General features: G+C 40.0%; 1 protein-coding gene across 3 annotated transcripts in view; it reads left to right on the top strand.

Annotated features, from left to right (window-relative positions):
- Nucleotides 1–22,901, top strand: part of DPF3 (double PHD fingers 3) — a 167,812-nt gene that overhangs the window by 95,393 nt on the left and 49,518 nt on the right. For 2 of the 3 annotated variants that reach the window (XR_009114555.1, XM_058025627.1), the window contains exons 4-7: nucleotides 993–1,120; nucleotides 4,867–4,962; nucleotides 9,637–9,715; nucleotides 19,114–19,251. Coding sequence is in view for 1 of the 3 variants with exons in the window: in XM_058025627.1 (XP_057881610.1) it covers nucleotides 993–1,120; nucleotides 4,867–4,962; nucleotides 9,637–9,715; nucleotides 19,114–19,251 (441 nt within the window). In the remaining 2 variants the exon portion in view is untranslated. Of the gene's footprint in view, nucleotides 1–992; nucleotides 1,121–4,866; nucleotides 4,963–5,998; nucleotides 6,038–9,636; nucleotides 9,716–19,113; nucleotides 19,252–22,901 lie in introns of all 3 variants that reach the window. The other variant, XR_009114554.1, reaches the window with a different exon arrangement.

The raw sequence follows: 22,901 nt of genomic DNA, 5'->3' as shown, positions 1-22,901 counted from the left end.
GGGAGTACTTTAGAAATCCATGCCTGGCAGTGTCAGGTAAAGACATGTGCAGGATATTTCCCTGCCAGGGGATTGCTCTAAATGAGCCCCTGTATGAGTGGGGTAGAGGCTAGGATGTACAAGGAAAACTGGATTATTTCCCAGGTATATTTTATTATCTTGCTAAAGTTAAAATGCTGTATTTGCTTGTCTGCTGCATTGCCTCATAATCTAATGGCAGCATTTGAAAGGGGAATAAGGCTCTGCTCCTTCACTTCTCCAGCAAGTTGCATCAAACTTCCTCATAAATCCAGTGTCTTTGGAGCTCTGTCCCCAGACTGTTTCCAAGCCAGCCCGTGGCTCTTCCTGCAGTGACTGGGTGTTGTCCCATTTTATGAGCAAGATTCTGCACTCATAACTGGGTTTCTTTCTGGTACTGCCAGCTAGAGGCAACCAGGGGTTTTATCTAGTCAGTATTGCAGGGAGATTCAAGACACATCTCTTTATTTTTCGAAGTAAGGTCTCATCATTGCCCCCCACACTTTCTGTTTTCCCACATGTGGAACATGCCCTGGTGTAGGAGAATGAGGATTGAAGCTGTGCTATATAAACTGTGCCAGATGCTAAATTGCATTAAACTACTTTTCTCCTTCAGGAGATCAGATTCTTCATATTTGTAATTTCAGTATCTTAAAAAGTTGGGGTTTTGTTCTTTATTTAAAGCATAGGGAGTTTACACAAAGAAGAAGGATTTTCCCCCCATTTATTTCCTCCTGACAAAGTATATCCAGCCTTTTTTTCCTGTAAACAAACACAGAAAATGAAAAGATATCAGGTTTTCAATAGGATAGAAATTAATCATAAATGGAGTTTCTTAGTGGTTAAATGAACTTGAAGATCTTCCTTTTCAGACAGAAACAAGTTTGAAAGTCTGTTCATCATCTGCTTGACATCTCTGTCCTTCTTGTTAGCCCTTTGGGGGAGACACACAGTGAGTGTGTTTTGTTTTTCAGAAGTTGATCTGCCTCTGAAAAAAGATGGGTTCACCTCAGAAAGTACAACTCTGGAAGCCTTGCTGCGTGGAGAGGCAATAGAGAAAAAAACAGACACTAAAGAGGAAGACACTATACAAGAAATCCAGGTAAGGGAGAGCCCCATGCCCTGACATCACGCTGGATTTTACAGTTTGTCTCTAAGTCTAAGAGTCTCTTGTCCTGTGGCAAAACAGTGTATCTGTTGATTGTTGTGTCATTCTACTGCCAAAATGTTATCAAACCTTTGTGCTATGCTGTGATGCTCAAAATGATATCAGTATCTCACACGCTTCTTTTGTCACAAGAATCTTTGTTGTTTAACTGTTCTGCACAGGTCCTGTGTTGGAACTTATTTTGCAGCACTATGATGAGATAATTACATAAAAAAAAACTGAGAAGCTGAGGTGGATCCCAACTATAAACTGAATTTTAATGGTTCACATTTAAAGTGAGTTTCATGGATTTCAATTTGGATTCACAGCTGCTGTAGATTAAAACATGTCATTGCCTTGCCTGTTTTTTTTAATAGTATGTGGCCTTCTGGAGGTATTCAAGAAAAACAAATATCCTAAAAAAATGTAATCTTAAATATTTCAATTATTATTAGTTATGCAGTATGAGAAATATTGCCTTTTCACATGCATTATGGTTATAAAAATTTGTCAAGATTTAATTTAATCCTTCAACAGTTAAAAGCCAAAACACAATTGTAGGTTTGTTGAAGAAGGAATTCAGTTAGTATAAAGGGTTCTTGTATATGGCACTTTTAAAACATCTTAAATCACTAGGAAAGTGGGCCTGTCCAACAGCAGCACATCTTTGCTGATGCTAAAACACCATTGTGTCGTGAGTCTTTTTAGGGATTTTTAGTGAGAGTTATTAGCACCGTGTCAAATTTGGTAATTTTGGGAGAGATACAAAATTTTGCATCTATACCTAAAAGAAGAAAAAATTTGAGGGGTCAGTCCCATGCGAAATGAAACAGAAAAACATAAACATCAGATCTGTATTACCTGGAGTTCAGTCCTGCTGCTCTATTTGTTAGAAATTTTGCACAGGTAAGGGCAGCACAATTGGGTCTCCCATCCCCAGTTGCACAGGTAAAAGAGCACCATCAAAGAGGAAGCATGCCATGCTCATGGAATGGGGAAAAGCTTGGCATGAGCCTTGCTCTGTGTTTGCTTCTTCAGTAGTATATCTGGGTCTATGAAGCTGACAGCTCTTACCAAAGGTCTGTTTTTACCCTCTTTCAAGGTCACAAGAAGTCATGGTGCAGCATCCTTGTGAAATTGCAAGTGCTTTTGAATGTTGCTGTGTGATCTGAGCTCCCAAATGATCCCCAGTAGCAGTCTGAGAAAAGATACCTCAGAGATGGTGGAAGTGACATAAATCCAGGCATTGCAGAACAGTGCAAAAAAATAGAAGAGATTTTCAGCTAAACTGCTGTAGCTGTGACCTGTCAACTGGATGCTAGTTTCATCAGAACAGATGCAAAAGGCATGTCTTGCTGCTTTATTTTATGCTAGCATAGCTTATCTGGATTCAGTGTGTAGAACAATGATTGCCAAAGCCTTCACTAGTAGGCAGCTTTCAGTGTGTACTTTGGCACCTGGCAGCTAGACTGTGCCAGATGAAAATCACAATCAGTGCCTTCATCGGTATGACAAATAAGAGATTGCAAATCTCTCCTTTGTTCCTTTGTGTACTTGTCTGTGCTGTAACTCTAAAGGGCCCAGCCTCAATGGTGGTGAGAGTGAGCAGGTGGGATAGACATCATTGTAATTCCCACCTGAGACCCAGCCACTTGCCACCCTCCCAAATTCACAGTATCTGTCAGGAGAAGACGACTTGGTGCTTGGCTGCACCAAATTACCTAGGGCTGGGAAACTTTTAGAAAGACATAATAGGAAAAGAAAAGTTACTCTGCTATAACATATAAGGGTTCCCCCTGCTAAATAGATACAAGTTTTGGGACCTGCAGTACAGCTGGTATGTAACATGATTGAGAATTTTACCCTGCAGTAAATTGGTATTGAATGTGTATCTCCATTGGTTGATGGAGAAGAGTTAGAGTTTGAGAAGAGTTAGAGTAGCCTTCTGACCATGAAGCAGAAAGGTTATGCCCCTTCTATCAAGGATTAAAGTAATTACTCTGGCATGGTCACCAAATTCACACTTGGTTACATATTATCTCTTTCCTAAATTGATGCTTCAATTTTACAGGAAGAAAGTGGTTTGTAATATTTCTCTTAACTGTTGTGTAGTATAATTGTTGTAAATTAGCTTCTTTCCCTCCCACATATGATGTGGTTGCCCCTGTTTTGTTGGGGATTTTTTGAGATACTTTAAGATATGAAGAAATGGAAAAATACAAACTCACATCAGTAAGTTTGCCTATTTTCTTACCTACATTCTTAAAGTCTCCTCATGTACATTTTTCAAGCACTTCAGTCCTAAGATGAATTCAATTAATGTATGTAGAACTGGAACCTGTTTAACTTTTACACCCTCTAGTATTTAGCACCTCCAGTATTATGTGAAATTGTAGTTCATGATGGTCAGAGCTCATTAACAGCCTCCCGATATTCAAAAATAGAAGAAGCAAAACACTTGATCCAAACAACTTGTTTGAAATGCACTGACCAGTATTAGTCTTAGAAATTAAGTTGATAAAGTAAGAATAAACTTTTGTAACTGACCTTCTAAATACAGACTTTTTGAAAGTTGAAATTTCTGTTGTATTCTTTCCCACAAATTCAGAATTTGGTGCTTGAGGTATGTGGAAAAGAGAGAAAGAGACTGATTTTCTCCTGTTCCCCATGTGCTGGCTCTCAAATAGCTTTTAAGTAGAAATTAGAAGGGACAAATACAGTAAGACTGAAGAACATTCCCATCACTTTGATGTCACTATTTGAGTCTGCCTTGTGGCTGTAATTTAAATGAATGTTAGCATGGCAAAGGTAAGTTAGTGATTCCAGATTAGTCCCTTGCAAAATGGCACAGCACCATAAATGGTAGGAGTGGCTGGGGCCAATTTCTGTATTTCTAGCAGACATGCCAAGGGTTGAGGGAATTTAATGGGACTTCTTCCCACATTAGTGTTGTGATGATTTGTCTGGCCTTTTTCCATGTGACATCTGACTTGTACATGTTTTCATGCAGGACAGCCAGCCTGTGTTTGGTTCTGTAGAAGTTACATTTCAAAAGATCAAATTAAAAGATTGAAATTGCCTGGCCCAGGCATCTCACAGTTTTGTGAGCTGTAATTCCTCAGCATTCTCATTCAACAAACTTTCTGCTTCCAGATTAGAGTTGTACCTGTGGTGCAAGCCCTACAAAACATGGCTTTTTAGATCCATTCTGGAATATATGGAGGAATTTTCTCTATTTTTGCTCAAGAGAGAAGATTGTGAGCTACCAAGGAGAAAACCACTGGTTTTGTATTCCTGAAGTGCACTCTCAACATTAGAAGAAAACAAAATAATTTAAATTGCAACAAATGAAAATAAAAAACCCAGGCAAACAAATTCCCAGACAGGGCCTGCAGTTATGCATACTAATATTTGTGTTGTCTTGGAATATTGGTGCTCAGTGCTTCTAGTATTTGTTCTTAGGAACCTTTTTATCATAGTTGACTGATATCAGTAGTAGTTTTTTAGTAGGAATTCCCTGGAGATCTTAGTGTGGAAAAGAGTGAAAATTTTTCTTTGGTAGAGAGAAGCAGAGGTACTGCGATCTGATTTGGCTTTGTATCAACTGTAATAACCCATAGTCACTGTGGTAAAGAGCAGTAGTTGGTTTTATGTGTCCTCCTTTTTTCTTCTAACCATTCCTGTTTGTTGTTCAACCACAGAGGGTTTTAGAAAATGATGAAAATGCAGACGAAGTGAACGAGGAAGAAGACTTGGAAGAAGATATTCCAAAACGAAAGAACAGGCCTAGAGGACGGGTAAGTGGAGAGTTTATTGGAATGGAAAGGAGGGAAGCAAACCTCTGCAGAAATATAGTGTATATCTCTCATGTGTATTATGTATGCAAAGTATTTATCCATGAATATCTGATAGTGATAACACTATAGGTAATTTTCAGTCATATGTAATAGTTTTTTAATATTTTTTCAGTTTACTTTTGTGAATGGCTGTGAAAGAAAAGGACTATTTTGAGAGTAAAAATTTGGGGGAGATTTATTCTAGTGTTGTATTTACAATTGTAATGTAAACTGTAATAACTATTATGACATCCTGCTATTGCAATTCTCCTTAAAAAAACATTTACTAATTACAGAAAAGCAGCAAATTCAGTTATGACAGCCAAAAAAAGTATTAATAAAAGTAACTTGAACTGTGTTAATAAGTTTTGCAACTTTCTCCGGGGTAGCATTTTGTGGTTGACACTGGCTCTCTTGAGCCCATGGCAAATCTTCCACTTGCTTGAAAAGGGCAATATTTTATCCTTAGGGGACTCTGTCCCTTCTCTTACCTAAGATGTCTTCACAATTCATCAGGGTACCAGTTAAATAACGAGGCCAACATTTTAAACTTGGAATCAACATTTTCAATTGTGGGCCCGTAAGCTAGGCATCTAAATAAATGTGAACACAAGTCTCAGAAGTTTTGAGCATTTTCATCTCTCTTTGGCTCCAGTGGATGCTGCAGGGGCGCAGGAGCTCCAGATGTACCTTTTGATTTGTTTATAGAAGTCAAGCAAGGTGGGCCACATTTTAGGCCAAATGAGCAGAATATAATAGATTTTTAATAAGAGACATGAAACCACATTGAATACTTGCAATGTACTTATGCATCAGACCCTCTCTTTTGGTTTCCTCTTTGGTTGTTGTGTTGTTTCAGTTTTCTGCTCCTCTTTATTTTGGAGCTTAAGTCCTTTAATATAAGATCAAAGCACTTTAATAATTGGATAAGTATATATATCATCTTCCTTATTCTCAAAATCACCTGAACCAGTTTCTTTCTTTCTTTCTTTCTTAGCCAAAGACCCCCACCTGGAAAAAAATTTTCCAGAAAAATGTAAGTTTCAGAAGATTTGTATGAACCAGTAACCAAAACCAGGAGATAGAATCAATACGTGCACATAAGCTTGACTGTAGCAATCAACTAATATTCCAGGCTAACAACTCTTTTCTAATAAGTTGCTCTCATGTAAATTGCACATGCTGGATAGGGTGAGTGAAAGGGAGCAAAGAGCTAGAAGAAATATACTGCTCAGGAGAATGGGATTTGGTGTATTCATATGTCCCAGACCAGTACAAACAAAGTCCTGAAGTTAGTGTTACATGCAAGATTTTGCTTCCCTGTTCAGGAAAATGTTCCAGAATTTTTTTTTCTCTGGTACTGTAAGGAAAGGAGTTGGAGGGTACTAGATGTGTCATTCATTTTGAAGCATGCATTTATATTTTATTTTCTGCCCTAGAACTTGCCCCCTATTAAGTACAGAAGCAGCAGGATTTCTTGCTTTTTTTCTTGCAACTAACTCCTGCTCTGCTAGTGCCTGGTTTCTTTCAGTGCAAAAAAGAGAAGTCTGAATAATGCCACATACTTCAAGCAATGTTTAGTTTTATTTGATGGCATCAATAACCAAAGCAAAATGTAGTAGAAATTAGAATTTCAGAATTGTGGCCAGGTTATCTAGCTGTTGAAAACTGGTAAGCCTGAATTGCATCTGGTCACAAGAGCTTTGCCAGTTTCCTAAAGGCAGCCCTTTTCTAGCCTGACTCAGTATAGGGAATTAAGGCTAAGGATTTAAAATTAGGCAACATGAAACCTGGGCTGCTCTTTGTTTCTGGGAAAGACTTGGTTAGGGTAGTTTTAGAGGGCAGAAGAGGAGAAGGACATGCATAGGAAACAAGATCCTGTGGAGTGTGACCTTTGGGGATTCAGAGGAGTGAGAAGGACTAACAGCATATATGCAGGATTAATGCAATGGAATTACTGCTCTGGACTTTCCAAATTGCACATGCCCCTTCCTTTCCCTACAGCATGATTTTATTTTTAATTCTGGACTCTTCATCTGTCTTTTTGGCTATTCTCTCTGGCTGCTTCAAGGCTGCTGGGCCATGGGTCCAGGCCGCACACGTCAAGTCTTGTAGTCTTTGCTGCATCCTGTCAGGAGAATAAAGGCAGCTGTGGGTGACTGAATTCAACAGCCTGGAGCACAGACAGCAAGCACGGGGCATTCAGTTCAGTGCCTCTGGGGCAGCTGCTTGGTTTCCTGTCCCCTCAAGGCCAGCCCAGGAAATCATGGGGGCATAGGAAGGACACTGAAGGCTGAAGAGGTAGATGTACAGAAAGAGATTTTTAGTGTTTTTGCTGGACAGGGGCAATGTGGTAGGAGCTGGCAGGGTGGTTTTCTAGGAGATATGAGATGTACGCAGATGCACCTGCACAGACTGTCTGCTCATCAGCCGGATATCCCGTGGGACAATTTCAAAGGCACCAAGCACATTTAGGAACCCAAGTCCCATTGAAAGTCATTGACTTGAAAAATCTCCCCCTCTTTGTTCATTGCATGAAAAAGTGTATCTGACACGTGGTCATGCCATGAATGCTGTGCCCCTGCATTTCTGTAGAGAACAGTTTGAAAGGGAACAGCTGACTGTAAGACAAGCAAAATTCTGAGCAACAAACCCTAAATTAGTATCATATTCTGAAATGTACCTATGTAAAATATTACCTTCTTACTCAACAGGTATGTTCTCAGAGTGTGAATAGAGTCAGAGCTACTGACTAGTGACAAATATAAGACTTGACATCTTTTTCATAGCCCTGAAAAACCAATGCAGCTAGTAAAATGGGGAAATTGGATCCTAATCTGGGTACCAGCAGAAATATTTATAAGGGCCAATCACTTGTCTATGTGAAGATTCCCTGATGAGTTGAGGGTTGTGGAGGAGCTGCCATGGACTGAAATTCAGCTTGCAGCACATTTAGCAGCAGTAAAGGAAGAAAAGAACTAGCCTGGGATTGATTTCATTGCCCAAAGGGGGGTTAAAGAGCTGGCAGTCAGAAAGAAAACAGTGCAGACTTGTAAGATGATTTTATATGATACAGTCAGTAAAGAAGCTTCCACCAAACAATTGTTGCTGAGGCCATTTCTAGGGTGAAACTGCTTTTCAGTTCACCCTTACAGATCTTGGTCTGCACATGTGTGCTGGACTGCTCAGATGTCTTTGCAGAAGGCAGAGTTATCCTTGTCATACACAGTAGTATTTACCCCATCCAGATAGCTGCAAATCCATGTCTCTCCTTTGGGACTGTGTTAAGAGTTAGACCTGAGCAATCCCAGGGAAATAACATGTGAAGTTTTTATAAATCCCTGTTTTAACAGACTTTGTCCGGCCAGTGTAAAACTGTTCCTTATTACTTCTCTTTAAATATCCAGTGGAACACAATTCTAATAGTGCTAGTTCTGTTCCAAGCTCATAGAAGAGAGAAAAAGTTTCTATGGCCCCTTTATGGCTGGGTGCGAATATTCTCAGAATTTCTACACCTTCTTCAGCTTTACCTAACAAAGCTCTGTCCTTTTCTTATTTTCACATGAAAAGGCTTGCAGGATTTGAGTCAGGTGGCCTTGTCTAGAGTGAGAAATATGAACAGCTTAATAAGAGGAGCAGCAGAAGCAATTCTGTCATTTTTTTTTCCAGGAATAGAGTAGTTAGGAGAATTAATAAAGAACTATTTAGCCATCCACCTGTGATCACTTCCTCAAACAAAGATCAAGTCTAAAATTATTGTCATTTACAGACTGTACATTAGTGAACATGAAAGAATTGAAGGCCTTGGCTCAGTTCCCAGTTTCACATCACAACTCCAGCATTGGGCAGATATGAGCTGTTTCCTTGTTGGCATCTCAGCTGAGAAGGGTCAGGACTGAGTAGTTTTGATGCTGAATTCCACTCTCACCCCTGGAGCTCAAGACAGAGCAGTCTGTGCTGTGGAGAAACAAAGTTTTTCAGTTTCTATAGCTGCCAGTTTGGTCCACTTTAGGAACACAGAACTGCAGAGAGACATTTCTGGGTAATTTCTGTTATTGCAGGTAGCCACATTATCTAATCTTTTCCACTAACTGACCAAAGCTCCATTTTATAATTAGCCACAGTGTCTTTGTCCCAGAAGGCCATTTCAACACACTGCTTTTCAGCTAGAAAACAAAACATAGCAACACAAACAATGCCCCTTTGAAAATACTGAAGGAAATAATTTGACCTCTCTTTTATTTGGGACCTGTTTTCTGGCTGATTTAATGTTTGTGTATATTCTTCAACACCTGTTCATCTATTCATTCATTCATATTCAGTTCAGCAAGGTATTTGAACATCTTCAGAAATGAATGTGTGATGATACTCGACTGAATATGTGCTGGCAGTGACCTACTGCTGCAGATGAACAGTATGAGCCATCTGTGGAGAGGATCTCCATTGCTTTACAAGGTCCATTAACAGAGAGCACATCTTAGGAGATGGAGGGTCATGACCACTTTGAGAAACCTGTATGGAAGCTGAGGATTTGTTTAGTTTATGCTGCACATCTTTCATAGGAGGGTGTGGTGTGGGGTGCAAGGAGACCTGGGGGGTGATGGAATAATGCTGACATTCCTCTTGTCCTTGCAGGCTCGGGGATCTGGAGGGGGCAGGAGACGGAATGATGCTGCCTCCCAGGATGATCATGACAAACCCTATGTTTGTGACAGTAAGTAGCAACCAGACAGCTTATTCTGCTTCCAGCCTGGTCCTACCAGCTCAGTGCACTCAGGGCTTCATATATTACAGCAAAATATTCTGCTGCTCTCTGACTTGCATGTTTGCCACCTGCTGCTGATGCTCTTGGTGTTTTTGCATGAAGGAAATAAAATTAAGTTCTCGGCAAGACTCCACTTTCCTTTGCCCTTTAATAAATCATCTCTTATCTTTTCTTTCTCTCTTTCTGGCTTCTCTGCCTTTTGTCTTCTTTTCCCCCATGTAAGTTTCACCCTCTATTTCTTTCTCTGTTTCAGATAGTTACAAACAAAAGCATAACTCAAAAATCTCCGACAAAGGTACTTCACCCTTGATGTGTCTCTTGATATATTTGGTGATTCTCTTCAGTCCTTTTAAAATCTCACTGGGCTAAATTCTGAAGGTCTTATCCCTCACCAGATGTCTTGTGGCATCATCAAAAGCTGAGCCCTTCTAAGAAACAAATAACATCTCAAATGCTTTGTTTTGATACATATTCCCTTTGAATACAGTCCTGCTGTTTGGTACCTTGCAGTTGGACTTCAGGTGAAGCAAGGCATTGTCTGAATGGAAAAATTACACCAGAGCCCAGCATCAACACTGAAGGAGGGTACCAGAGTCCCAGTATGAGTGAGGAGTCTAATATTTGTTATGCAATTGTTTGAGATTTTTTTTTTTTTACAGTCTAGTCCTTGATGCCTTCCTTCTTCTTTTGATATTCTTTTTTTGCTTCGTTTCTGTGAAGGGCACTTATCTTACCCACATCTTTTTGAGATATCCCATCTTAAGGCTTATTCTAGAATGTACATCCAATTGTAATTTGTGCTACCAGGTGTCTTCTAGCCTGTAAGACAATAACCTAAAAAAAGGCATTAGAAGTAGGAGGATAGCAAATCTTCACTTCTGTTGTCCAAACCAGCTGGTTTTGAGGACAACTAGAACCCCCTTTTTGCCTATCTTGCAACATTACCGACCTTAAAATAATAACTCTTGTTGTGTCAATCTTTGGAGGGATTTTCTGCTGATTTTTAAAAATGTGAGGAAATAAGGAGTTTGCATGGTGAATAAGAACTATATTCCATGTGAAATCATATTCTTGTATGGTGAGACCAGGTAACTGTATGTGCCCAGAAACCGAAGACTTGCATATGAGGGGAACATTACAGATGATAAAAACATAGTCAAGGAGGAAGAGCCCTTAAAGTTCTGAAGAGTCAGAAGACCTATGCTGTGGTTAAATAGCAGTCCTAGTGCACTGGAAGAACTAAAATGTGTCTTCTAAGACTTCTGTGAGAGCCCAAGATGTATCTTGTTGAAATCCACAGGTTTCCTTTGCTGGTGGTATATACAATATATGCATATCTTTCTTTATCTCTTTTCTGGAACATCCTTCTAAATCCAAGGACACTTGTCAGTGGTAGTAATTTGGAACGTGATGACTCTATATTGTCTGATCTTGCACTGCTTTTGGATTTTACTGAGAACTCCCAACATGCATAGTAGTGATTTGCTCAGAGTAGATTAAACATGGAAGATATCAAAGCAGGCAGCAGAAATCTGGCCTGAAGTCAAGACTCTCATACATTGTTGCATTGACAGAATTTGCCTTGGCTTACATTTTGGAGCATAAATTTCATCTTTAATGTTGGAAATGTTTCCTATTTCATTTGGCTGACACCCTTCACTTTTAGGAAACTTACAGTTACAGGTGAGTCATAAGGAATTTTGGACTCCAGACTTTGCACAGTGACTTCTCCTTTTCCATTGTAGATAGCTGATAAAAGGGTTATATGACAGCAGAACTCTTTTATCTGAGTTTAGAGAAGAAGGGAAGAACTGTCCCAGTTGTAATGTCATCATCCTGAAGAATATCCTGCCCATGTTAAATTTCTATACAAACATGACATGCCATTAATTATGAGTAATTGGCCTGTTATCCTGCTTAGGTAGATTTCTTGGATTAATTTTTTCTTTGAAATGATTTGATGAATATTTTTATAGATAAAACTCAGTCTAATTGTGGTAGTTTAGGAATTGGTTTGCAGTACTCCTTGTGCAGATGTTGTGGGCAGATAAGTTTGTTTTACATGGAAACATGCAGGTGAAACAGTGTATATGTTTCCTGTTTAGGAAAGCATTATTCCCTCAACTGCATTATGGGTACAAATAATTAGCTTAATGGGCCAACAGTTTGCTTCTTCTGTAGTTTATTTAATTTGCCTCCAGGTTGCTTTTTCTGCAAGTATACTGATATTGGAGTTTTGAAAATGACCAGAGAGAAGAAAGCATAAACACAGCTAAACCAAATTAATTTTCTTATAAACTGCATGGGGCACAAAAAATGATTTGTGGTCAAAAACTACTTTGCCCTTTTATCATACTTACACATTCATATTTATGGTAAACAAGAATATATCAACAGATCTCATCAGTTATAAAAGGGTTTTAGAAAACAACGAGGCAGTGTGTTGGTAAGATGATGCAAGTGTGATGCCCAGTGGCACTGCCCCTTGTGCTGGAAAATAGCAATGTTACCTCTGAAAAGACCTGACTTTTTCTGTAAGAGGCATTCGGACCTACATCAGGATTTAACTTGGTCCCAATATTAAAGCTGACTGGAAACATACAATTTCTATGTGATAAAGGTTTTCAAAGCTCAAAATATTTTGTCCTCCTGTGTTTTTAAGAAGAGGTGGTTGGATGCCTGTTTTGTGGAAGGAAACATTCTGAAATACTTCAGCTGGTTTTACTGAGCTTATACTCTAGTAGATGTTCAGAATAAAATATTTGATCAAAGCATCAATAAAATTGCTAGGATAATCATGAAATGCATTGTTTCATCACATCACCAAGTAGAAAACTTGGTGGTCAGATTTTCAGCCAGTTGCATTGGATTGTTCTGTGCCTTGAGCTCCCTCGGGATGGCTTCAATTACAACAGTGGCAGGCAAGCCTGGGTGGAGATGGGTACAAACTGCAAATGTTAACATAGCCAAGTGGCTTAGCAGCTGTATGAGAACAGTCCCAAAAGTAGCTTGAGCACCTGGCAAGGAAAGGCACCTCAAAGAAGAGTGGAAAGTAGAGCTTGAAAAGCAAAGCAAAGCCTCTGATGTCAAGCAAGTGGAAGATGGACCACCACCACTGTTCCTGATGAACAGGGCATGTGATTTCTAGAGGGACAGTGAATGAATAAATGAATACCTACATGTTTAATAAGAATTGATGCCATTTCACTGTCAAATATTCAGCTAAGGAATCCGACTGAGCAGTCTTCTTAGAAATCCTTCTACTATTTTATTAGTGTTTATTGTCTATTACTCACTACTTTTTTGAAAGAAAAACCTTCACTGAATTTGTATCTCGAAATTTGTATTCTGGTTTAAAAATTGTGCTACAATCAGTTGTAGCATTGAGTTCCATGATTCCAAATGTCTACTTCCTTTAGCCAGAAAAGTTAGTCTGTGCTGAATCTCTGCAAGCAATTAACTTTCCTGCTGCCCCTCCTCACTTTTATGCTTTCACTCTTCTCAAGTTCCCATGGAGACATGGGACTATGTACATACTTCCACCTTTGTTTTCTGTTCCTTTGTCTATGGAAGAATTCCCTTGCCCACCTCTTAAAGAAATTATTTCTTTTCCTTTTACCAGTATGTCCTCATCTCCTTTTAGTTTTATTCCCATATAAACTCCTATTTTAGCATAGCAACTTATATCCTTTTTTTTTTGTAGTCCTTCTGAGACTGAACTGTACATTCAGATCCATTCCTTGTGCAAAATGAGCATTGACTGAAACCTTCCTAGGATTTTTGATGGATCAGTGACTAACACAGCATTGTATGTACCCAGAGACACTGATCTTGTAGTATTTTGTAGAAGCTGATTCTTTCCTCAAGAACTTAAGGTTTCTCTAGTTATTTACCTACGTTCTCTCTGCTGAAGTCCAAGACTAGCAGTCCTTGTACTGTTCTTGAGGGAAAATAACAATGTCTTCTATGTCTGCAAACAGTTACTGGGGCTTCTTTCAACTGTGCTTTCTTCAGCTCTTCTACTAAGCTTGTTTCTTTCATGTGGAAAAACTCCAAAGTACTTTTTAAAGTAATATTGGCCAGAATGAAGTTAAACGTGCTGTTCTGAGGAAAGATGCATTTCTGAATATGAGTGGTTGATAGATTTACTTGTACTTACAATTACTTTTACAAACTGGATTTAAGAAACTTGCTCTGTTATATATCCATGAGAGGCACAGAGATGGCTGACCTAACAGGTTATTCAGTAATCATCTCCTGGTATTATCCCTTCTGGTGAATCCCTAAATAGATAAGCAGTAAGATCTAGAATAAGATGCTTGTTCAGATGTACTCAACAAACAACTCTCCCACCATATCTGCTATTCTTGGCATCCTTTGAATACATTATTAGTAGAAAAGACAAGATTAGATAGGTAAGGACATTAAAAAAAAAAAATACTGACTAACATAGATGTTGAATAGAGCACGTGGTAAAAGGGAAACAGAATTGACTCTGGCTGTTGAACATTTTCTGCTCATGTAGGATATTTGTTTTCTCCTTTGCTCTGGCTTGCAACCCATTTATTGAAATGTGCACAGCTGTATTGTTGAGCTGCACATGTTTTGGGGTTTGAACTGGGGTACAGAGTTACTGTGATCTTAATACAGCAGGTAGATTCTGGGACTTGTCCTCTGGGGACACTGAAACAAGGACTATTTACCTCCCTATTCTACCTGCAGAAAATTCCCTATGGAATGGGAATGCTAAATAGCTGCTCTCATACTACAGGTGTACAGTGTGACTATGTTATAGTGTGTATAGTACTGAGCAAAGAGGGATGAATGTGAAGTCTTTGTATCAGTGGAGGTCAAAATGCATTGTTAATGTTTGAGATCTCTAAATGTGCCAGAGTTTGTACACAACTGTAACAGGAGAGAATACATTACCAAACCAGTGCAAAACAAGGACAGGGGGATTTTTTTGTCTTTTTTTTTTTTTTTTTTTTTTTGAGTGGAGTGAATGGTAGGACAGGAAGATAACTCTGAGGAATGGCTGCCTGCCAGAAATTAACTCAAGATTTAGTATTTGACATAGTACACCTGAGAACAAGGAACAGTAGGCAACAGAGAAAAGCAAAGAAAGACAATGAGGGGGACAAAATTCAGTGACCAAAAAAAAAAAACCAACCCAAAAAAACCCCAGCATGTACTCCTCCAGTTTCCTGTTTCCACTGGAAACATGGATTGTTTCCTTCTGTCTCATACTGGTGACAGATTGTGCAAAATGTATGTGGAGAGCTGGCTGGAACACAGCTCACAGGCTGCCAAGGACCAAATGTGTAACTATTTCAAAATGACAGCAACACAGCCATTAGATATTTGATGAGGAAATCTTTTAAGTCATAGGTTTCAAATCCCCTTTTTAACAGGGGAAGTATTTTATATTAATTTTAATCATTGAGAAATATAAACAGAGAGATAATTTGCTTATCCAAAGAATTGCAGGGTGCTTCAGTCCAGAACATAGAAGAGAGGTCTCTTTTGTGAAACACTCAATGCTTGCAATTATACTGTTTCCCCCCACCATAATGTAGTTGTGTAACATCTTAATATCAGTCTTCAAATTTGAAGGGAAGTAAGGTTTATCATAGGAGAATGTTTGGTGGCCTCATAAAAAAATCTCTCCCTCTTCCCCATTTGTGACATTTGGTCTGCACTGCTGAATTGCTGCTTACTTACCCAGCTTGTTCCTAAGGCAGCATTCACATCAGCTCATAGCAACAATATATCCTTTGGATGCAGGAGGATTTGGAGTGGGTTATGTTTTATAAACTCCCACTGTTTTTATTGAGCTTGGCCACCTAATTAAAGATCAAGTCAACTTCCCAGTGTTGAGATTCAGGATGAAATCTACCACATGCAAGGATGATGAGCCTATCCAGCAAGGGAAATTGAAGATAAAAAAGTCAAAGCTGCTGAAAGGAAGGCCACTGGACAAAGTTTATGAAAGGCACACTCTCGCTTGCTATGTGTGAGCTGCATAGTGTTAAAAACTAATCAACAGCATGCATCTCAGACTGGGAGAACCAGTTCTCATTATGCTTTTGTCAGCTCTAAGAATGAGAAAGATGTGGTGTAAGCACTGGTGTGGATGCTGGAACTCATGGATTCCAGTCCTGGTAATGAAAAAAGATCACTGTGTGGGCAACTCAGCCCCTCTGCGGTTCTCTTTTTTCAGAACTGAAATGAGAATAGTATTTCCCACTCAGGAATGTGGAGGAAGATTAATTAATGTTTGAAAAGCCAGTCTGCAGTGGGAAGAGTTATATAAGAGCTAAGTGTTTATTAATGATCACCCTTTTATAGAAACTACTTCTTAGCACAGTGATACAGTAGATTAATAAAATGTGCTCTTACCTGGAAAATAAGAGATTTGGGTGAATTCAGGAAGATTCAATCTGTTGAAGAATCCATGAAATTTTGATTTAGCTTCCATTCTAGCAAAGTCTCACTGCAGCCAATGGTTCTTTTGCCTGACTAATATCATGACCCTTTTCCCTCTGCAAAAGTCTGATTTGTTTGAGGAACATGAAATCTCTGCAGTTTCAATTCATGGCATTGCTTTGGACTCTTTTATCACACAAAGTGAATTTGAAAAAATGGAAAAATCTAGACACCAAGAACAAAGGCTGCTGCAACTGCACGTCTTTGGTCCTACAAAGGATCTGCTGAGACAATGTAAACCAAATTTATTTGCCTCAGTTTTGGGTATGAAGTCCTTCAAATCAATTTCTCACAAGGCATGTCAGAGATTGCTGTCACCCTTGAAGGCCACCTGTAAGTCCTCACAATGGAAACGACTCAGCTGCAGAATTACTACTGACTCAGCTTATATTGATACTTGCTTTTTCCTGGTGAGCTGATACTTTTTTGCTGAAGAAGGATGAGTCTCCAGACCCATCTGATTTCCTATGTCATCCTTAACGCCATAGCTAAAATCCCTGCAGGATCCTGTAAGGAATGGAGTAAACACCATCATTTTGGGACTTTCTGCAAGGAATGCAAGTCTCCTTTTGTGCACTGATCACCTGATAGTGTCCTGGAAATAATTTGACAGAAGTCTTTGAGCAGTATTGGTAATTCATAGCAATAGAATTTTTTTTTAACATTCTTCTTCAAGCACATAAAAGTAAGTGGGATAGAGTAGGATACTTGATGAGCTGATCCAGCTCATCTAGCAGATGGTCAATCTGCTAGAAATGTAAATCTCTTTCTCCATTCTAAGTAAAGCTGCAACATTTATGTAATTAGAGGAGGTTACCATTATAAAAGAATTTAAGCAGTGAGCTCTTTCTGGGTTGATGATTACTTAAGTGTTATGCTTTTCCACTATTCCAAATATGAGGAAAGTCACACAGAACTGCTGATATCTTCTTGTTTTGACTCTTGTTCAGCATCTGTTCCACTGCTTGTCCTTTGCCCTGCAGGACCACAGAGAAGGAGAAGTAGTTTCCCTCTCCAGAATGCACTGGAAGAAAACAAGGATGGTACTAGAAGAGGGAGTCTGAACTGATGCTTTGGGGAGAGCATGCATCTAACAACAGTCTAGTTCTTCAAAATGTCTGGCAATTGTGTTAGGTTTACATATGAAAAATGAAGGCAGATGCTTCAAAGAATGGATGTGCATATCTATATGAGTATTTTAGTTCTCTCAATATTCCCTCTTCCCTCCTGCAGTAGGTCTCATTTCTAAATCAAGGCCATTCAAAGACTTAAAAAAATCTGTGACTGAGGACAGGACATATTGAACTTCCAAGAAACTTCTGTCTTGTTTTGATGATTCTGTGATCATCACCTTGCACGATGAAGATAACTGGGAAAAAGTAACTAATATTCCAGATCACTCATATGTACCATGAGCTTGTTTTACATGTTTCTAATAAAGAAAAGCATTTTCCTTGAGGGAGCTTGTAAATCAGAAGAGATTAAGAATGAAATATATTATTGTAATAAGTTTTTATTTACAGTTTTTTATGATCTGTTCCAAAAGGTGGAACATCCGTTAGTGTTTTCTGAGTAGTAGCAGAAAGGAATAAAATTTTAAATTTTATGTATATGTAAATGAATAAATGGGATGAGGGGATGAGGGTGGTTGTTTGTTTGTTTTTTTGGGTTTTTTTTTTATTTTTTAAAAATTTATTTGTGGAGTCTTTGACATTCCCAGACTCAGGTGTCTGGAGAATGGAAAGTAAGTATCTATATATCTTGCAGGATACATATTGGGGCCAACTTAAGCTTTTAGGAGTGGATGGTCACAATGCAGGACAGACTGCTGGACATGACATTTATTCCTGTGTGAAATCCCTGAGGTTAATTAAGGTGACTGAAAATGTCTCTGGGAGGAAAAAATTGCAAGAAAGGCACTAAACTTTTTGTCTTTGTTTTCTAGTCTTTTAAAATGGCAATATTTGTATTTGGTAGACAAATAGCTGTATAAAAGAAAATAAACATTCACAAAATGCTTTGAAGATGGAAAGTGATAATTTTTGAGACGATAACATGAATTAAAAAATTTATATAAAATCAATTCATAAAACTTTATAGAAAATCAATTCATATCTAATGAATCTTATGATGTTGCCTGCCCTTGCTAAGCTCCCTGTGAAAGTGTAGACCTTTCATCACCCCAAGCTGTTTGATTCTGTCCTTAATATCTGTTGACTTAATCCTAAAATAAATGAAAGTTCAGAAGCAGTATTCTCTGTCATATATTGCATTGTTCATTGGAGTTTATCTGGGCAAATAAGTATCACTACCACATGTTTTTTTTAGCAAGAATCTGTGGATGATTTCCATCTCCTTATCTTAACTGGGAATCTGTGAATAAAGCTATTTATTCTCTTAGAGAAAGCCTTTAAAAAATCACAGCTGTTTCCTTTTTTCAGAGATCAGTAATGAAGAAAATAATGTCGTTTCTTCTCGGTCTTGTTCCCATTGCTGTGCATTGTGCTGCACCACCACTGGAACTGGCATTTCATTTAATTTTATGTGCAGTCTTGTTAGTAATCTTAGCAGAGAGGATTAGGGCTCTGTGATCTGCAGGGACCAAATGCATTTGCCTAGCCTGTGAGAAGGACCGCTGGCAGCATGGTGGGAAGAAAGCTTGTTTGGAGACCTGCAGCTGCAGGGCTGCCTCTGTCACCTTTCACCAGTGCCAGCTGGAAGGGTTTTGGGCAGGTGCATGGAGCGCATGGTGCTGTTCTCAGGGGAAAGGGAGCATTATTTGAGAGGATGCTGCTGTGGTTGTAGGTCACACTGATGTTTCCATTCTCTCCTCCCCTCCCTCATATCTCCTTCCCATGCAGTCTGTGGCAAGCGTTACAAGAACAGGCCTGGGCTGAGCTACCACTATGCTCACACCCACCTCGCCAGCGAAGAGGGCGATGAAGCCCGTGAGCAGGAGACCCGCTCTTCCCCCGTGCACCGAAATGAAAACCACAAACGTGAGTAGGATCTTCCCTTTGCCTTTGAGATCCTTCTCAGGGGTGTTATCTCCACCCTGTCTTTGCCTTGGGGAGGCTGATGTTATTGCCTGGCTCAGTTGTGAGTGATTGGGACGTGGATGCTTGGAGCTAATCAGCCACAGCTCACACGGGTGCTGGCTCAGCTAGTCAGGAATTCATTTCAAACCCAGCATTATCTCTGCAGCAAGTCACTTTTCCATTACTGCTCCTGTGGGGAGGAGGTGGCAAGGAGAGGGGGGAAAAGAAGAGATGGCCGAGCTGCCCATCATCAAGCAGCCTCCCAGAGGTTCTTAGTAAGGATGCTGAAGAAATACACATCCAGTCATTTCAGGGGACTGCCTTTGTTTTGCCTTTAAATAAGAGATATTTGTCAATGTCTCAGTTTTTCAGTATGAAAATAACCACCTTTCTCCCTTATACCTTCACCTGCTGCATAAACAGCTTACCCTCCACTTTGCCAAAAGCTGCTCCTTAGTTATGGTTTGATAAAAGCTATGAAAACACATCAGAACTGGTCTGCAAGGAGAGCAGGAATGTGAAAGGAGAATGTGCCTCAATTTCCCACACTGGTACAACGCTGAAAGAGATCTAAGTGGTCCAAATCTTTCTGTGATGAGTCACATATGCTCACACTGAGCATAAGGTCCATGACCCTGTTTGTCCCTTCTGTTCTCCTTAGGCACAGAACAGGAAGTCAAGGATGCTGTGTTCTATTACTGATTTTTGCAAGTCTCCAATCCCCTGTTTCTCAGTTTTACATACTATGTGATGTTTGCTGTGACCTTGGGATTTGTGTAGATAGCTTTGTTCACTTTCAAAAAGTTCTTTTGGATCAGCATATGATCTGTGTTATTTTCGTTCAAAGTAATAAAGCAATAAAATGCTTAAAGGGAAAAATATGCAGGGAAACACTTTCTAATACCTTAAGAACTGCAAGAAATATGGAAGTAGGAAAACATTTTTTTTCTAAGTGGCATAATTGATAATTGTCCCCAGGGAAGTGTGGGAGGGGGCTTCCTTCCTCCAAAGCATCTGCTACTAGCCACTGTCTGAGCTTGAAGGACTGTTTAGTGTGATCCCATTTGGCAAGCTCTATGTTTCTGTCACTTTTATGCTCTACCTTTTAGTTATTCACATGTTTGGTAGATTCACAGTAAAAGTAATTTTGACTCCTCCAGCTGTTGATAAACTTGAGCTGTCAGTGCACTAAGAGTGACTGCTTGGGCAGGCAGGAGAATGTCAGTGTTCACCCAGTAGCTTTTGTTTACTTAACATTTACATCTGTTTTGGGAGTATTTTTCGTTGGTTGGTTGTTTATTTCCTGTGCCTGGAGTAGTCACTAATAGTTACATACCTGAGAGGAATATTGCAAATCTGTACTGAATTAATATTGATAATGGTCTTGCAATAGATGCCCAAAAAAAGAAAGGTAGTGTCCTACACCCTGAATTCAGCTTGACATAGGTGCCAGGGGGTCTCAGTCCTTGTGTCTGGTGCTTAGGAAATGATAGAAGTTAACTAGAAGAGCTATGGTAAGGTTAGGAGCAGCTGACTTTGGCCTAAAAAGGTGCATTCTACACTGTGGGAAAGAGTAGCATGAGAGCTGCTTGGCCTTGTGTTCCCCCAGAGCATGTGGCAAAGGGAAGCTGCTGATGCACAGATCCACAAGCGGGCAGAAATTTAGAACCATTGGGATAAACCTCTCTGATGCCCAGATTCCTGAGTGGAAAGCATAACCAGCCAGGAGCCAGTGAGCTATGGGCAGCAGCCATGCAAATGTGCAGATCAGCCTTGGGGAAAATCCCAGATGCTGGAAGGTAACTGTCCCAAATGGCTGAGCTGTCACAGTGGCTGCTTGTTCCCTTTTTGCCTGTTTGTTTGTTTAGAGCCTTGAGCTCAGATCTTGCATCTTTGCTCTTCCACTTGGCAATATTTAATTTATGCTGCCATTTATCTTCCATGTGAATGCTAATTGTCCACATTGCTAATGTGCAGTCATTAAATGGTCCCTTTGTACAGGGGGATGGTGGGGAGCCAGAGCATCAGATCCTTCCTCTCCCCTAAGAACTGCTAGGCATGTGTTATGAATTAGATTTGACAGGTCTGCGGCATCGTAGGTCTCGAGCTTCAAGAGTCCTCTCTGCGTGGGCTTGGGGGGTGGGGTAGGGGGAGGGAGGGAAGGCAGGGGGATGTTAATCCAAACAGCTAATCCACAACCCACTGAGCAGGAGGACCAGAGATATGGTGTAGAGTAGGATCTGGTTATTTGCCGAGCAGTGTGTCAGAGATACGAGCAGGCAGATTTAGAAGAGGCAGGGCAAATCAAAGCGGCCCTTTGGAATTCGTTGTGCCCTGGGAGGTGAGCACCAGGTCAGTAAAGTTCAGGAGGGTGGCTGCTGCATGAACTTCCTTCCTCTGGACCCTCGTCTCCTCTACAGCTTCCACTCCTTGCACAACCTGCAGTAACAGCAGCCTTGGTGATGCAGGAGGGAGCAGGGCTTCTGCAGGATTCAACTGTTGGTGCCCTAACTGCTGCCAGATCAAGACCTGAAAGCCTCTTGTCTTTCTGCATATTCAGTCCCCTCTATTTCATACACAGACCAATTTGAGGAGGTCAGAAAATTATCCAGAGATTGGAAAAGAGATGTAGATAGGAGGAACCTACCTAAAACTGAGACCCATTGAATAGGTGAGCATCAAAGAACTGGGACTGGCCCAAGTCCCACATCTCACCTCCTTGGCACATCTCACTGTCCTCGACTGTGTAGAAGGTTTGTCTGTTTACATCTCTTTACATCTCTGTCTCCTTCTGTTCTTTCTCACATATAGATTACCTGTTGCAACTTGAAAGATAGTTCAACAGTCAACACCTGTTGATTTGTTTGAGCTTTAGTGGCTTGCTTTTTATGCTTTATCTAGCCTTTTGACACAAATAAACAGCCCTCCCTTGGTGTCTAGTCTTGCCTCTGCCTATACAAGCATTTATTTCTGACCTACTCTCTGATTTTGTTACCTGAGTATTGAACTGTGAAAAGGAAATTATAGAAAACCCTTTAAAAAGTCAACCCCCCTTTTCCTCAACTCCACTGAAAAAATAAATGATTCCACACCATTTTCAGACTTTTTCTCTGCTGGCTTTTCCTCTACATGTTGGCACCGAGACCGTGAGATTTGTGAGCCCAGGGTGCATCCAAGCCTGCCACAAAACACCTGCTGTTTTATTCCATCTCTCTCCATGGGTACAGGCCAGCTCTGGGGGCAGCTGGTGCTCACAAATTTTGAGGCACTTCTGATATAGGAATTACATTAGACTTCTATCTATTGAAATGTCTCTGTGAATGAGTGTACTAGTATAAATGCTCTTTCTTAATTCCTGGGAGAATAGGATAGTGTGTCTACATGGAGAAAAACTTCCTCTCCTTTAAAGGAGAAGAGTTCTCAGTGGCATTTTGCTGTGTGAAATGTTGATTGCAGGCGGCTGTGCAGGAGCAGCAACTGAACAGCATCTTATGCCCACAAGCACTCTGGCCAGTGACAGGCCTAAATGAAGTACATTGTGCTGAGTGCAGGTTGATCCATTGTGCAATACATGTAGTTAAGGAAAATGCATTCCTGTGCCCTCCTGCCCC

The sequence above is a fragment of the Melospiza georgiana genome, chromosome 6, assembly GCF_028018845.1.
Source record: "Melospiza georgiana isolate bMelGeo1 chromosome 6, bMelGeo1.pri, whole genome shotgun sequence".
In the NCBI taxonomy this organism is placed as follows: Eukaryota; Metazoa; Chordata; class Aves; order Passeriformes; family Passerellidae; genus Melospiza; species Melospiza georgiana.
Note: the sequence above shows the minus strand (reverse complement) of the source record. Positions and strands in the feature narration are given on the sequence as shown.